This window comes from Oncorhynchus masou, chromosome 5, assembly GCF_036934945.1.
Source record: "Oncorhynchus masou masou isolate Uvic2021 chromosome 5, UVic_Omas_1.1, whole genome shotgun sequence".
In the NCBI taxonomy this organism is placed as follows: domain Eukaryota; kingdom Metazoa; phylum Chordata; class Actinopteri; order Salmoniformes; family Salmonidae; genus Oncorhynchus; species Oncorhynchus masou.
This window is the reverse complement of record NC_088216.1, coordinates 91,890,645-91,908,924: the sequence shown is the minus strand read 5'-3', so window position 1 is coordinate 91,908,924 and position 18,280 is coordinate 91,890,645. Positions and strand designations below refer to the sequence as shown.

At 46.6% G+C, this 18,280-nt stretch overlaps 1 protein-coding gene across 1 annotated transcript; it reads right to left on the bottom strand.

The window, feature by feature from the left end:
- Positions 1-6,822: 6,822 nt before the first annotated feature.
- Positions 6,823-11,373, bottom strand: LOC135530316 (uncharacterized). The gene is made up of 7 exons (XM_064958678.1): positions 10,813-11,373; positions 10,496-10,589; positions 9,525-9,598; positions 9,105-9,400; positions 8,775-9,063; positions 7,546-8,266; positions 6,823-6,897 (listed from the first exon to the last, which is right to left on the bottom strand). The coding sequence occupies exons 1-7, from the start codon at positions 10,941-10,943 to the stop codon at positions 6,823-6,825; spliced, it is 1,680 nt and encodes a 559-aa protein (XP_064814750.1). The 5' UTR covers positions 10,944-11,373.
- Between the last annotated feature and the right edge of the window lie 6,907 nt (positions 11,374-18,280).

Below are 18,280 nucleotides of genomic sequence, written 5' to 3'. Positions count from 1 at the left end.
ATACAGACCTCTGTAGGGCTGGGCCCTGACTAGTAATAGCAGACTGATACAGACTTTGTAGGGCTGGGCCTTGACCTAGTAATAGCAGACACATATAGATGTCTGTAGGGCTGGGCCTTGACTAGTAATAGCAGACTGATACAGACTTTGTAGGGCTGGGCCTTGACTAGTAATAGCAGACTGATACAGACCTCTGTAGGGCTGGGCCTTGACTAGTGATAGCAGACTGATACAGACCTCTGTAGGGCTGGGCCTTGACTAGTAATAGCAGACTGATACAGACCTCTGTAGCGCTGGGCCTTGACTAGTAATAGCAGACTGATACAGACCTCTGTAGGGCTGTGCCTTGACTAGTAATAGCAGACTGATGCAGAACTCCGTATGGGCCTTGACTAGTAATAGCAGACTGATACAGACTTTGTAGGGCTGGGCCTTGACTTGTATTAGCAGACTGATACAGACTTTGTAGGGCTGGGCCTTGACAAGTAATAGCAGACTGATACAGACTTTGTAGGGCTGGGCCTTGACTAGTAATAGCAGACTGATACAGACCTCTGTAGCGCTGGACCTTGACTAGTAATAGCAGACTGATGCAGACTTTGTAGGGCTGGGCCTTGACTAGTAATAGCAGACTGATGCAGACCTCCGTAGGGCTGGGCCTTGACCTAGAAATACCAGACACATATAGATGTCTGTAGCGCTGGGCCTTGACTAGTAATAGCAGACTGATACAGACCTCCGTAGGGCTGGGCCTTGACTAGTAATAGCAGACTGATGCAGACCTCCGTAGGGCTGGGCCTTGACTAGTAATAGCAGACTGATGCAGACCTCCGTAGGGCTGGGCCTTGACCAGTAATAGCAGACTGATACAGACTTTGTAGGGCTGGGCCTTGACTAGTAATAGCAGACTGATGCAGACCTCCGTAGGGCTGGGCCTTGACTAGTAATAGCAGACTGATGCAGACCTCCGTAGGGCTGGGCCTTGACCTAGTAATACAGACACATATAGATGTCTGTAAACCTTGACTAGTAATAGAGACTGATACAGCCTCTGTAGGGCTGGGCCCTGACTAGTAATAGCAGACTGATACAGACCTCTGTAGGGCTGGGCCTTGACCAGTAATAGCAGACTGATACAGACCTCTGTAGGGCTGGGCCTTGACTAGTAATAGCAGATCTGATACAGACCTCCGTAGGGCTGGGCCTTGACCTAGTAATAGCAGACTGATACAGACTTTGTAGGGCTTGACCTAGGAACATAAGATGTCTGGGGCTGGGCCTTGACTAGTAAACAGACTGATACAGACTTTGAACTAGAGCAGACTGATACAGACCTCTGTAGGGCTGGGCCTTGACTAGTAATAGGACTGATACAGACCTCTGTAGGGCTGGGCCTTGACTAAATAGCAGACTGATACAGACCTCTGTAGCTGGGCCTTGACTAGTAATAGCAGACTGATACAGACTTGTAGGGCTGGGCCTTGACTTGTATTAGCAGACTGATACAGACTTTGTAGGGCTGGGCCTTGACTAGTAATAGCAGACTGATACAGACTTTGTAGCTGGGCCTTGACTAGTAATAGCAGACTGATACAGACTTTGTAGGGCTGGGCCTTGACTAGTAATAGCAGACTGATTAAGACTTTGTAGGGCTGGGCCTTGACTAGTAATAGCAGACTGATACAGACCTCTGTAGCTGCTGGGCCTTGACTAGTAATAGCAGACTGATACAGACCTCTGTAGGGCTGGGCCTTGACTAGTAATAGCAGACTGATACAGACCTCCGTAGGGCTAACCTAGTAATAGCAGACACATATAGATGTCTGTAGCGCTGGGCCTTGATTAGTATTAGCAGACTGATACAGACCTCCGTAGGGCTGGGCCTTGACTAGTAATAGCAGACTGATACAGACTTTGTAGCGCTGGGCCTTGACTAGTAATAAGACTGATACAGACCTCTGGAAGGGCTGGGCCTTGACTAGTATTAGCAGACTGATGCAGACCTCCATTAGCTTTTGCATAATACAAAGACACACCAACAGCAACCAAACGTTATATTAGGTAAGTATAACTCCTTCCACGGCATTCTTGTCGAAGACCATCAAAGGTAAGGGGATATTTATGTTATAAAATTGTATTTTTGTCGAATCCAACATAGTAGAGAAATAATGCTAATGGCTGAGCGCCGTCTCAGATTATTGAATAGTGAACCCTGTAACGTTAAAAATAAATGTAACACAGCATTTGCATTAAGAAGAAGTGTATCTTTCTAAATATATGCATGTAATTTAGTCTTTATGATGTTTATTGCTGTTATCTGGCGTGGGGATCCATAATTCCTCCGGTCATTTCTGCTGCATTTTTGAACATGGCTCAAATGTAAATGGAGATTTATGGATATAAATTGCATATTATTGAAAAAAACATAAATGTACTGTGTAACATGTGCTATTACTGTCATCTGATGAAGAATTTCAAAAGGGTAGTGAATTATTTTTCTTTTCATCCTGCGTTTGTGATTGTGCTATTTTGCATAGCCATGTGGCTACATATTGTATGTTTTCCTAGTGGTGGTTTAACATAAATATGTGCTATGTTTTCGCTGTAAAACATATTAAAATTCTGACATGCTGGGTAGATGTGTTTATCTTTCATTTAAACTATTGGACTTGTTAATGTGTGGAGGTTAAATATTTTTAAGAATATTTTTGCTTTCCCTGCGCCACCGTTTGGGCTGAAGGGGGGGGGGGGGGTTCCTTGGGAACCCGTAGCCCCATATGGGGGCACAAATAAAAAAACACTTATGGAACAGGGGGGACTGTGAAGCAACACAAACATAGGCAGACACATGCACACACACATATGTACACACACAATAACATACGGATTTAGTACTGTAGATATGCTGGAGTAGGGGCCTTGGGCACACAGTGTGTTGTGAAACATGTGAATGGATTGTAATGTTTAAAAAATTGTATAAACTGCCTAAACTGGACCCCAGGAAGAGTAGCTGCTGCCTTGGCTGGAACTAATGGGGATCCATAATAAACCCCAGGAAGAGTAGTAGCTAATAAACAGCAGGAAGAGTGCCTTGGCAGGAACTAATGGGGATCCATAATAAACCCCAGGAAGAGTAGAAGCTACCTTGGCAGGAACTAATGGGGATCCATAATAAACCCCAGGAAGAGAAGCTGCTGCTTTGGCAGGAACTAATGGGGATCCATAATATACCCCCGGAGGAGTAGCTGCTGCCTTGACAGGAACTAATGGGGATCCATAATAAACCCCAGGAAGAGAAGCTGCTGCCTTGGCAGGAACTAATGGGGTTCCATAATAAACCCCAGGAAGAGAAGCTGCTGCCTTGGCAGGAACTAATGGGGATCCATAATAATCCCCAGGAAGAGTAGCTGCTGCCTTGGCAGGAACTAATGGGGATCCATAACAAACCCCAGGAAGAGTAGCTGCTGCCTTGGCAGGAACTAACGGGGATCCATAATAAACCCCAGGAAGAGTAGCTGCTGCCTTGGCAGGAACTAACGGGGATCCATAATAAACCCCAGGAAGAGAAGCTGTTGCCTTGGCAGGAACTAATGGGGATCCATAATAAACCCCAGGACAAGTAGCTGCTGCCTTGGCAGGAACTAATGGGGATCCGTAATAAACCCCAGGAAGAGTAGCTACTGCCTTGGCAGCAACTAATGGGGATCCATAATAAACCCCAGGAAGAGTAGCTGCTGCCTTGACAGGAACTAATGGGGATCCATAATAAACCCCAGGAAGAGTAGCTGCTGTAAATGAAATTAACCATTTGAGTTTTTATTTAGAAAGAAGTTGCATTTTAAGAAACTGGAAAACATATCAAACAAGTATTTTTATATTCCAAAGGTATTATCAGATTAACTGTTATGTACAGATGAATACATTTAGTAAAAAATAAGTCACCAAAATAGTGCACTGGGTCATTACTAGTGTCAGAAGTCACAGCATTTACAAGTCCTGTACTAGCAAGCCAATAGTCTCTAATGAGGGGGAAAACCTGCAGCACCCGACCCCCCCCCAAACCATTAGTCTCTAGCGAGGGCAGCACCCAACCCCCCCAAACCATTAGTCTCTAGCGAGGGGGAAAACCTGTAGCACCCGACCCCCCCAAACCATTAGTCTCTAGCGAGGGGGAAAACCTGCAGCACCCGACCCCCCCAAACCATTAGTCTCTAGCGAGGGGGAAAACCTGCAGCACCCGACCCCCCCAAACCATTAGTCTCTAGTGAGGGAGAACAACCTGCAGCACCCGACCCCCCCAAACCATTAGTCTCTAGTGAGGGGGAACAACCTGCAGCACCCCGACCCCCCATACCATTAGTCTCTAGTGAGGGGAAAAACCTGCAGCACCCCGATCCCCCCAAACCATTAGTCTCTAGTGAGGGGAACAACCTGCAGCACCCCGACCCCCCCAAACCATTAGTCTCTAGTGAGGGGGACAACCTGCAGCACCCACCCCCCAAACCATTAGTCTCTAGTGAGGGGAACAACCTGCAGCACCCCGACCCCCAAACCATTAGTCTCTAGTGAGGGGAACAACCTGCAGCACCCGACCCCCAAACCATTAGTCTCTAGTGAGGGAAAACCTGCAGCACCCGACCCCCCAAACCATTAGTCTCTAGTGAGGGAGAACAACCTGCAGCACCCCGACCCCCCCAAACCATTAGTCTCTAGCGAGGGGGGAAACCTGCAGCACCCCGATCCCCCCAAACCATTAGTCTCTAGTGAGGGGAACAACCTGCAGCACCCGACCCCCCAAACCATTAGTCTCTAGCGAGGGAACAACCTGCAGCACCCCGACCCCCCAAACCATTAGTCTCTAGTGAGGGGAACAACCTGCAGCACCCGACCCCCAAACCATTAGTCTCTAGTGAGGGGAACAACCTGCAGCACCCGACCCCCAAACCATTAGTCTCTAGTGAGGGGGAACAACCTGCAGCACCCCGACCCCCCAAACCATTAGTCTCTAGTGAGGGGAACAACCTGCAGCACCCCGACCCCCCAAACCATTAGTCTCTAGTGAGGGGAACAACCTGCAGCACCCGACCCCCCAAACCATTAGTCTCTAGTGAGGGGAACAACCTGCAGCACCCGACCCCCAAACCATTAGTCTCTAGTGAGGGGAACAACCTGCAGCACCCGACCCCCCCAAACCATTAGTCTCTAGTGAGGGGAACAACCTGCAGCACCCCGACCCCCCCAAACCATTAGTCTCTAGTGAGGGGAACAACCTGCAGCACCCGACCCCCCAAACCATTAGTCTCTAGTGAGGGAGAACAACCTGCAGCACCCTGACCCCCCCAAACCATTAGTCTCTAGTGAGGGAGAACAACCTGCAGCACCCCGATCCCCCCAAACCATTAGTCTCTAGTGAGGGGGAACAACCTGCAGCACCCGACCCCCCCAAACCATTAGTCTCTAGTGAGGGGAACAACCTGCAGCACCCCGACCCCCCAAACCATTTGTCTCTAGTGAGGGGAACAACCTGCAGCACCCCGACCCCCCCCAAACCATTAGTCTCTAGTGAGGGGAACAACCTGCAGCACCCGACCCCCCAAACCATTAGTCTCTAGTGAGGGGAACAACCTGCAGCACCCCGACCCCCCCAAACCATTAGTCTCTAGTGAGGGGAACAACCTGCAGCACCCTGACCCCCCCAAAACCACTTCCCACAGTTATGTAAATAGCTACATTAATAAATGAATACATAAATAACTAAATACAGACATAACTTGATGTAGTATTCAAAATAAATACTAAATCTTTATAAAACAACTTATTGCCCCTGAACATTATAAACCTGTACTGTCTCTCTCGACGAAAGACATTTGGCAACTTACTCTGTCACATCCACACACAAAAAACATTTAAAAAAGTGAAGAAACTTGTAGTATTGATCACACATTAGATACACAATCTGTAGATACATGCCAAAACTCATCACATCTTACTCAGGCAACAATAATCATTGAGATTTATCTGGTCTGTACAATATTTTAATGTGGATTCACACCCTTGCATACAGATGTTTGGTGCCATCGGAGTTGTGTGAGTTGCTACTTGGTATTAAATTCAACCTGTTTACCATTTATTGTCCTGATTGAAGTTGAGGTATTGGTCCGTGGAAGTGGGTGATCACTTATTGCAGTGGTACCGTCTGGTTGTACGGTGTAGGGAGGTGAAGTTGCCCCTAGATGCTGATATTGGGTCAGTTCTGGATTTTTGCCACGAGTAGTTAAAATTAGAATTGGGGGAGCTGATCCTAGATCTGTACTGAGGGGAAACTTCACCCTGGAGTCTGGTTGTATATCCTGGTCCTCAGACCAGAACACTGTCCTCTTCTCAGATCCACTTCTCCTCCTCCTCACCCTGGAGTCCACAGAGAGAGTAACACTAGAATCAGTCATCTCCCCAATCCCAGCCTCAGACCCAATCCCAGCCTCAGACCCAATCCCAGCCTCAGACCCAATCCCAGCCTCAGACCCAATCCCAGCCTCAGACCCAATCCCAGCCTCAGACCCAATCCCAGCCTCAGACCCAATCCCAGCCTCAGACCCAATCCCAGCCTCAGACCCAATCCCAGCCTCAGACCCAATCCCAGCCTCAGACCCAATCCCAGCCTCAGACCCAATCCCAGCCTCAGACCCAATCCCAGCCTCAGACCCAATCCCAGCCTCAGACCCAATCCCAGCCTCAGACCCAATCCCAGCCTCAGACCCATTCCCAGCCTCAGACCCAATCCCAGTCTCAGATCCAGCCCCTTCACAGACCACTGTCCTCTTCTCAGATCCACTTCTCCTCCTCCTCCTCACCCTGGTCTGTCTGGGGTGCCTGACTACTGTCGATGCCCTTGGCCTGCTGGTGGGAGTGAGGGGGCCAGGGTTACAGATGCTAGACCCTGCCCTCACGCTCTCTCCAGCCCTCTCCCCAACCCTCTCCCCAGCCCCAACCCTCTCCCCAGCCCCAGCCCTCTCCCCAACCCTCGCCCCAGCCCTCTCCCCAGCCCTCTCCCCAGCCCTCTCCCCAGCCCTCACCCCAGCCCCAACCCTCACCCCAGCCCTCTCCCCAGCCCTCTCCCCAGCCCCAACCCTCTCCCCAGCCCCAACCCTCTCCCCAGCCCCAGCCCTCTCCCCAGCCCTCTCCCCAGCCCCAACCCTCTCCCCAGCCCCAGCCCTCTCCCCAGCCCTCTCCCCAGCCCCATCCCTCTCCCCAGCCCTCTCCCCAGCCCTCTCCCCAGCCCTCTCCCCAGCCCCAACCCTCTCCCCAGCCCTCTCCCCAGCCCCAACCCTCTCCCCAGCCCTCTCCCCAGCCCTCTCCCCAGCCCTCTCCCCAGCCCTCTCCCCCAGCCCCAGCCCTCTCCCCAGCCCTCTCCCCAGCCCTCTCCCCAGCCCCAACCCTCTCCCCAGCCCTCTTACTAGCCCTTGCCCCAGACGCAGACCATGCCCAAGCCCCAGTCCCAGACCCAGACCCTGTCCAGTGCAGTCCCCTGCCAGTCCCAGACCCAACCCCAAAACCAGCCCTCTCCATAGCCCTTTCCCAAGCCTCACACCCAGTCCCTGATCCAAATCCAGTCCCTGTCCCTCTCCTTCGCTCAGATTCACTTCTCCCCCTCCTCCTTCTCACGCTACTGGAGACTTCATAGATGGCACCACTAGATCCAGACCCAACACAATTACATCCTCTGGGAGTCCCTGACCCAGACCCTGACCCAAAACTGGGGTTCCTGACTACAGACGATGACCTCTGCCTTCTGGTAGGACTAACGGCTACAGGGTTACGGATGTTCCCAAAAGCCTGCATCCGTTTCAGGTGGCCGATCCCCATGGCAGGGCTCCCACAACTCTGACGCCCAGAGGCCTTCTCAGCAGAGTGGACCCGACTCTCACTGTAGCTCCTCTTGGGGAGAGAGACACGGCCCCGGTGGTCAGAGAAGGGGTTGAGGCAGGGGGAGGTGTGTGAGCGGCAGGCCCCGCTACAGGGCGGGTAGCGAGCGTGGTAATGTGTGCAGCCAGACAGCGGGGCAGAGGGAGACAGGGAGGAGAGGAGAGTAACTGGGAAAGCTCTCTGGCACTGGAGGATGCATTTGGGAGAGCTGAGTCTCCCGTGGAGGGAGGGTGCACCATGGTGGGAACAGTAGCGACTGGTTGGAACAGAGGACACACTCCCACTCTCCTCCTGAACTGTCTGGATCCGGAGCCACTCCAGCAGCAGTAGCTGCTCCAGGTACCTGAATCCAGCCAAAGTGCATTTGTCATATGACAGGATCCAGCATTGTGTACACAGTACAATGACATGCTCTCCTCTCAAAAAGCTACATATTCAATGAAGAAAGTCTTTAAAAAAGCACGATAAGAACACCATGGGCTGGATTCAGACAAGTTGACTTATTTATTTTGATCCTTTATTTAACGAGGCAAGTCAGTTAACAACAAATTCTTATTTACAATATCGGCCTCGGAACAGTGGGTTAACTGCCTGTTCAGGGGCAGAAAGACAGAGTTTTACTTTGTCAGCTCGGGGATTCGATCTAGCAACCTAGCAACGTTTTGGTTACTGTCACCACTAGGCAACCTGAGTCAACATTTTTTGACTTAAGTCCATGTTTTATTGACATAAGTCCATGTTGAGTCAACTTATCTCAAGTCTGAATCCGGCCCTATGTCAATAAAAATAAGTAAGAAATCATAAAAGAACACATTGGTATAAAAGTAATGTTAGCAAAGTAAGTAGAGTACCTGTCCAGCGCCATGCCTGCAGGTCTGGAGCGGGGGGGGTGTCTTCCCTCTGGGTGGAGAAACACGGCCAGCTGCCGGAGGCTCCAGGAGTTGAAGGGTGGAGGGAGGAAATCTGGGTAGCTGAACAGACCAGGGGCGTGGCCTCGGGGTCCAGGGAGATCATTTTGGAAGTCATGGGGAAAGATGACCTCTGGACGGAGGTTGAGGTTAGGGGGGGAGGATGGGGAGGAGGGGAGAGGGAGCCTCTCTGATTCAGACAGGTCTGTGTCTATGTCACTGTATATGTCCCCTTCTCCCTTCTCTTTCCCCCTACATCCCCCTCTACACAACCCAACCCCCCAGACACCTGGGCTGTCCTCTGGCCCACAGGTACACCTCCAGGCAGGACCTGGGAGCTATGGCTGGAGCTGTGGTTGTGAGGAAGGGACACAGCTTGTCTACTCCTCCTGGAGACAGTCTGCTTCTGTTCCCTGTGATGGCTGCTCTGAGCCTCCCTCTCCTGATCCTCCCTCCTCTCCTTCTCCCTCTGCTCTCTCCTCTCCTGCTGCTCTCTCCTCCTGCTCCTCTCCTTCCCATCCAAAGCTGATAACAGGGGCAATGAAGGAGGGTCCAACTGGCCCTGAGTGCTGAAGTAACAGACACAGCTAGAACATCTCAGACATGGTCATATAGAATGATACAGGGTGATACAGGGTGATACAGGGTGATACAGGGTGATACAGGATGAGGTAGTATGAGAAACTAGCTCACCTGAGTTCAGAGGTGTTAGTGTTGTGTTTGACTGAAGGAATGTTTGGTTTGTGCTTCTGTCTTCTTTGCTGCTTCTAAGATCAAAAACACAGTGAAGACCCAGGTCAGTACCCTATTCCCTATGGGCCCTGGTCAAACGTAGGTCATTAAAAAGGGAACAGGGGGCCATTTTGGACGCAGGCCTTGAGAATAAAACTGCAGCTTTTATGACAGTCATGCTGATATCTTTTCAAGCCTAAAAATAGCTAAACTACTGTACAATGGGGATTTACAGTATCTCTGGGCACCAGCTCTCAGACAGGATCCCTGGGCCCCAGCTCTCAGACAGTATCTCTGGGCCCCAGCTCTCAGACAGGATCTCTGGGCACCAGCTCTCAGACAGTATCTCTGGGCCCCAGCTCTCAGACAGGATCTCTGGGCACCAGCTCTCAGACAGTATCTCTGGGCCCCAGCTCTCTGACAGGATCCCTGGGCCCCAGCTCTCTGACAGAATCTCTGGGCCCCAGCTCTCTGACAGGATCTCTGGGCCCCAGCTCTCTGACAGGATCTCTGGGCCCCAGTTCTCTGACAGGATCTCTGGGCCCCAGCTCTCTGACAGGATCTCTGGGCCCCAGCTCTCAGACAGGATCTCTGGGCCCCAGCTCTCAGACAGGATCTCTGGGCCCCAGCTCTCAGACAGTATCTCTGGGCCCCAGCTCTCAGACAGTATCTCTGGGCCCCAGCTCTCAGACAGTATCTCTGGGCCCCAGCTCTCAGACAGTATCCCTGGGCCCCAGCTCTCAGACAGTATCTTCTGGGCCCCAGCTCTCTGACAGGATCTCTGGGCCCCAGCTCTCAGACAGGATCTCTGGGCCCCAGCTCTCAGACAGTATCTCTGGGCCCCAGCTCTCAGACAGGATCATGTCAATAGAAATACTTTTTAATATATAAATTGTTAATGTCATATTTTTCCTATGGACAGGAGCACCTACCTTGGTTGCTGACGGGGTGGGAATGTGAGTGTTGTCCACACTTGGGATCATCATCTGGGGATGCAAAGGCTTCTTTTGGGTCGTCATTCTGGTGCTTTTCAATACATTGGATTTAGGCATAAAATAGTGTATATACGCTATGCTAGGGCAAAATGTATGAAAATAAAACTAAAATGACTACGCTAGAGGTTTGAATAGCCGAAGTATAAATAGGAAAGAAGCACAATAGATTTGAAGCTTATTTTTACATTGGTAATATGCTCGTTGTATGTAGGTCAGGTCTAAACCGCTATTTAGAACAGAACACATACTACTACCTCGTCACATGTTTTGTCGGTCCATGAACTTTTGGCCCATTCCCGCTCCACCCTGCTCGGGAGTTTGTGGAGTCCAGTTGCTGCGCTTTGCTGCACAACAGTCCCCATCCTGGGTTTCGACCGGAGTCCATCCAATAAACGAGAAATAATCTCAGAGATTAAAGCTAGTTTAAAATAAAACATGGCCCAGTTTGAGAGAGATAGAAATTAAGCAGTGTATCAATAATGCACTAGATATAATATAGCCTGCCATTAATACAATTATTCAAAAACGAAATACAATCAGATGAAAAACGAATAGGCATATGAACCGATCAATGATTTCAACCTTCGCGTGTAAAGGAAAATAGCGGACTGTAAACCTAGAATTAAAGACCCGTTTTGGTCTTCTACATTTCGATTAAACAGCAGCGGCTGTTTTTTAGGATCTGTCCGATTATAAAAACGGACAAAATATTAATACATGTATCCATGCAACGGCGTACAACGCGTCTTCCCTTGTTAAGAAAGCTATTATCATTTCCCACAAATCGCATGTTTTTATTCTATGCAGCGCCTGCACAATACTCATTTTCGCTATTTTCTACACTTCTTGTTGCGACCAGCTGATTTGTTGAACGCCTGCAAAGCTTTGTGGGTAATGTAGTGTCTACGTCACACAACACATCGTCACTACAACAGGTTTCAGAAACGGCTATTTTTGTGGTTATTTGGCACTCTAATGTGTAATGTCGCCATTATCAGTCGCTATAAGAGAATGATACACAATCATTCGTTTTTTCACGATTTTATTTTCCTAAATGTAGCCTATAGACGTTTTACTGTTCCCCTGTCCCAATAACATGTTAAAAAAACACGAATGGAATAATACAGAACATGCTAATGTATGCCTTAGGGCCGACTACAGCCAGACAACTTGCTATTTATAAAGAGTTTCATTCCAAAATGCTTTATATCCATTTTCAGAAATGTTAGTAAATTAGCTTTTATTGTTTCAAGAAATGATGAAAGAGTTTGGTGTGTTTTTTCACTATCTAAACATGGCATGGGGTTGTTCACTATCTAAACATGGCATGGGGTTGTTCACTATCTAAACATGGCATGGGGTTGTTCACTATCTAAACATGGCATGGGGTTGTTCACTATCTAAACATGGCATGGGGTTGTTCACTATCTAAACATGGCATGGGGTTGTTCACTATCTAAACATGGCATGGGGTTGTTCACTATCTAAGCATGGCATGGGGTTGTTCAATGACAGACATGTATTGTTTAAAATCTATCACTTGATGGTTTCATTTTCAGATATGTTTTTTTTGCAAAATACTATATATCTGCCTCACTTTTAGAGAAAAAAGTAGTAAAGCTGGGTTTTACACAGTCAAATGTAACAAATATATATATTTTTTTATAAAGAACAGTGCAAATATTTAAATTATATTCTATACAGTAATATGATAACAGATATGCATGTAAAACATTTACATTTTAAAAAATTGTAATTTAGCAGATGCTCTTATCCACAGCAACTTACAGTCAGTCAGCACATTGAGGGCAGCCTCACAACAACCAGTGAGGGATATGGGCGGCATGGGCAGCCGAGCAGGGTGGCATCTTGCCGGGAGCAGCATGGGCAGCCGAGCAGGGTGGCATCTTGCCGTGGGCAGCATGGGCAGCCGAGCAGGGTGGCATCTTGCCGGGGGCAGCATGGGCAGCCGAGCAGGGTGGCATCTTGCCGGGGGCAGCATGGGCAGCTACATAGATACAGTATGGTTGTCCTTGTTCAATAGAGCCATTGGACTTGTCTCAACGATGTTCCTATCTGCTAGGACATTGCAGGACATCTAGTTTGACTCAATTATTCTGGCTTTGTCAATACCACAGCAGCAACGAGTGAGTAGTTGTGTAGTTGGTGATTATAATTGTAAGTGCTGAGGCTCAGAGCAGCAACAAGTTGTCCGGATTTGGCCAGGGTTGTTCTGGTTTTGGTCACTAGATGCCCCCATTGTGCCCCCAGTTATTATTTGCACCTGTGCCTCGTTTCCCTTGATTGTATTTAAACCCTTAGTTTTCCTCAGTTCTTTGCTCTGTATTTGAATGTTGGCACCCCACCATGCTGTGAACATTTGTTGCTCCATTTGGACTCTCTTGTGGTGCGCTGTTTTTCTTCTAGTTTATTTATTTTTGATTTTCTTTTGTAGGCTTTTTTCAGCTGTACCTACCACCTTGTGGATTTACCTTTTTGTCTTGGAGGATCACCTTTGTTCTCTTGGAATTACTTGGGACGTTGTGGATTTATATTTTTGCCTGAACTTTCCTTTTACTTTATTAAAACACCGTCTCAAGTACTGCTGTGTCTGCCTCATCTTCTGGGTTCTGCCGGCTATTAGTGGCTCAGTTTGCTTCGGGACTGTTTCTCACACCGGAGACCCGGGTTGGTAACCGGGTCCTGACACAAGTGAGTAGTGATGTGGTTGGTGAGATAGAGAGAGCAACAAATTGTCAGCTTGGACAGTGGCTCAGACTGCAGGGCAGCAGAGTGAAACAGAGAAAGGTGTCTGGTTAGAATCAACACTTCAGGATACCATTACCTACTGGTTGACATACAGATATATTTACACGTTTAAATGTTGAGTCGGCTGCTGGTCGTATATACATCCCAGTTACCTATCCCAGTCTGCTGTTCCCACATGCTTCAAGAGGGCCACCATTGTTCCTGTTCCCAAGAAAGCTAAGGTAACTGAGCTAAATGACTACCGTCCCGTAGCACTCACTTCCGTCATCATGAAGTGCTTTGAGAGACTAGTCAAGGACCATATCACCTCCACCCTACCTGACACCCTAGACCCACTCCAATTTGCTTACCGCCCAAATAGGTCAGACGATGCAATCTCAACCACACTGCACACTGCCCTAACCCATCTGGACAAGAGGAATACCTATGTGAGAATGCTGTTCATCGACTACAGCTCGGCATTTAACACCATAGTACCCTCTATATTATGACAGACCAGCTATATCTACTGTCGCTATAATATTATGACACTACCAGCAAGATCTGCTGTCTCTATGTTATGCCCGACCAGCTAGATCTACTGTCTCTATTATATTATGACAGACCAGCAAGATCTACACTCTCTATACTATGACAGACCAGCTACAGTGCCTTGCGAAAGTATTCGGCCCCCTTGAACTTTGCGACCTTTTGCCACATTTCAGGCTTTAAACAAAGATATAAAACTGTATTTTTTTGTGAAGAATCAACAAGTGGGACACAATCATAAAGTGGAACAACATTTATTGGATATTTCAAACTTTTTTAACAAATCAAAAACTGAAAATTTGGGCGTGCAAAATTATTCAGCCCTCTTAAGTTAATACTTTGTAGCGCCACCTTTTGCTGCGATTACAGCTGTAAGTCGCTTGGGGTATGTCTCTATCAGTTTTGCACATCGAGAGACTGAAATTTTTTCCCATTCCTCCTTGCAAAACAGCTCGAGCTCAGTGAGGTTGGATGGAGAGCATTTGTGAGCAGCAGTTTTCAGTTCTTTCCACAGATTCTCGATTGGATTCAGGTCTGGACTTTGACTTGGCCATTCTAACACCTGGATATGTTTATTTTTGAACCATTCCATTGTAGATTTTGCTTTATGTTTTGGATCATTGTCTTGTTGGAGGACAAATCTCCGTCCCAGTCTCAGGTCTTTTGCAGACTCCATCAGGTTTTCTTCCAGAATGGTCCTGTATTTGGCTCCAACCATCTTCCCATCAATTTTAACCATCTTCCCTGTCCCTGCTGAAGAAAAGCAGGCCCAAACCATGATGCTGCCACCACCATGTTTGACAGTGGGGATGGTATGTTCAGGGTGATGAGCTGTGTTGCTTTTACGCCAAACATAACGTTTTGCATTGTTGCCAAAAAGTTCAATTTTGGTTTCATCTGACCAGAGCACCTTCTTCCACATGTTTGGTGTGTCTCCCAGGTGGCTTGTGGCAAACTTTAAACAACACATTTTATGGATATCTTTAAGAAATGGCTTTCTTCTTGCCACTCTTCCATAAAGGCCAGATTTGTGCAATATACGACTGATTGTTGTCCTATGGACAGAGTCTCCCACCTCAGCTGTAGATCTCTGCAGTTCATCCAGAGTGATCATGGGCCTCTTGGCTGCATCTCTGATCAGTCTTCTCCTTGTATGAGCTGAAAGTTTAGAGGGACGGCCAGGTCTTGGTAGATTTGTAGTGGTCTGATACTCCTTCCATTTCAATATTATCGCTTGCACAGTGCTCCTTGGGATGTTTAAAGCTTGGGAAATCTTTTGGTATCCAAATCCAGCTTTAAACTTCTTCACAACAGTATCTCGGACCTGCCTGGTGTGTTCCTTGTTCTTCATGATGCTCTCTGCGCTTTTAACGGACCTCTGAGACTATCACAGTGCAGGTGCATTTATACGGAGACTTGATTAAACACAGGTGGATTGTATTTATCATCATTAGTCATTTAGGTCAACATTGGATCATTCAGAGATCCTCACTGAACTTCTGGAGAGAGTTTGCTGCACTGAAAGTAAAGGGGCTGAATAATTTTGCACGCCCAATTTTTCAGTTTTTGATTTGTTAAAAAAGTTTGAAATATCCAATAAAATGTCGTTCCACTTCATGATTGTGTCCCACTTGTTGTTGATTCTTCACAAAAAAATACAGTTTTATGTTTGAAGCCTGAAATGTGGCAAAAGGTCGCAAAGTTCAAGGGGGCCGAATACTTTCGCAATGACAGACCAGCTAGATCTGCTCTCTATTATATTATGACAGACCAGCAATATCTACTGTCTCTGTCTCTATCATGTTATGACAGACCAGCGAGATCTACTATCTCTATTATATTATGAATGACCAGCGAGATCTATTGTCTCCATTATAATATGACAGACCAGCTCGATCGACTATCTCCATTATTTTATGACAGACCAGCTAGATCTACTCTCTATTATATTATGACAGACCAGCTAGATCTACTGTCTCTATTGTATTATGAAAGACCAGCTAGATCTACTGTCTCTATTGTATTATGACAGACCAGCTAGATCTACTGTCTCTATTGTATTATGACTGACCAGCTCGATCTACTGTCTCTATATTATGACAGACCAGCTAGATCTACTGCCTCTATTGTATTATGACTGACCAGCTCGATCTACTGTCTCTATATTATGACAGACCAGCTAGCTCTACTGTCGCTATTATATTATGACACTACCAGGTAGATCTGCTGTCTCTATATTAAACCAAACCAGCTAGATCTGCTGTCTCTATTATTATGACAGACCTGCCTGATCTACTGTCTCCATTATATTATGACAGACCAGCTCGATTTTCTGTCTCTATTATATTATGACAGAGCAGCTAGATCTACTGTCTCTATTACATTATGACAGACCAGCTAGATCTACTGTCTCTATTACATTATGACAGACCAGCTTGATGTACTGTCTCATTTATATTATGACAGACCAGCTAGATCTACTGTCTCTATTACATTATGACAGACCTGCCTGATCTACTGTCTCCATTATAATATGACAGACCAGCTCGATTTTCTGTCTCTATTATATTATGACAGAGCAGCTAGATCTACTCTCTATTATATTATGACAGAGCAGCTAGATCTACTGTCTCTATTACAATATGACAGACCAGCTAGATCTACTGTCTCTATTACACTATGACAGACAAGCGAGATCTATTGTCTCTATGATAATATGACAGACCAGCGAGATCTATTGTCTCTATGATAAAATGACAGACCAGCGAGATCTACTGTCTCTATATGACAGACCAGCGAGATCGACTGTCTCTATTATATTATGACAGAGCAGCTATATCTACTGTCTCTATTACATTATGACAGACCAGCGAGATCTACTGTCTCTATATGACAGACCAGCGAGATCGACTGTCTCTATTATAAAATGACAGACCAGCGAGATCGACTGTCTGTATTATAAAATAACAGACCAGCGAGATCGACTGTCTCTATTGTATTATGACAGACCAGCTAGATCTACTGTCTCTATTGTATTATGACAGACCAGCTAGATCTACTGTCTCTATTATATTATGACAGACCAGCTAGATCTACTGTCTCTATTGTATTATGACAGACCAGCTAGATCTACTGTCTCTATTGTATTATGAATGACCAGCTAGATCTACTGTCTCTATTGTATTATGACAGACCAGCTAGATCTACTGCCTCTATTGTATTATGACAGACCAGCTAGATCTACTGCCTCTATTGTATTATGACAGACCAGCTCGATTTTCTGTCTCTATTATATTATGACTGACCAGCTCGATCTACTGTCTCTTATAATTTGACAGACCAGCTAGATCTACTGTCCTTATTGTATTATGACAGGCCAGCCAGATCTACAGTCTCTATTACGTTATGACAGACCAGCTTGATCTACTGTCTCTATTATATTATGACAGACCAGCTTGATCTACTGTCTATATTGTATTATGACAGACCAGCTAGATCTACTGTCTATATTATATTATGACAGACCAGCTAGATCTACTCTCTATTATATTATGACAGACCAGCTTGATCTACTGTCTCTATTGTATTATGACAGACCAGCTAGATCTACTGTCCCTATTGTATTATGACAGACCAGCTAGATCTACTGTCTCTATTGTATTATGACAGACCAGCTAGATCTACTGTCTCTATTGTATTATGACAGACCAGCTAGATCTACTTCCTCTATTGTATTATGACAGACCAGCTCGATCTTCTGTCTCTATTATATTATGATTGATTAGCTCGATCTACTGTCTCTATTATATTATGACAGACCAGCTCGATCTACTGTCTCTCTTATATTATGACAGGCCAGCTAGATCTACTGTCTCTATTGTATTATGACAGACCAGCTAGATCTACTGTCTCTATTGTAATATGACAGACCAGCTAGATCTACTTCCTCTATTGTATTATGACAGACCAGTTCGATCTTCTGTCTCTATTATATTATGATTGATTAGCTCGATCTACTGTCTCTATTATATTATGACAGACCAGCTCGATCTACTGTCTCTCTTAAATTGTGACAGACCAGCTAGATCTACTGTCTCAATTGTTTTATGACAGACCAGCTAGATCTACTCTCTATTGTATTATGACGGGCAAGCCAGATCTACTGTCTCTATTATATTATGACAGACCAGCTTGAGCTACTGTCTCTATTATGTTATGACAGACCAGCTAGATCAACTGTCTCTATTATTTTATGACAGACCAGCGACATCTACTCTCTATTATATTATGACAAACAAGCTCGATCTACAGTCTCTATTGTATTATGACAGACCAGCTAGATCGCCTCTCTCTATTGTATTATGACAGACCAGCTAGATCTACTCTCTATTGTATTATGACAGACCAGCTAGATCTGCTGTCTCT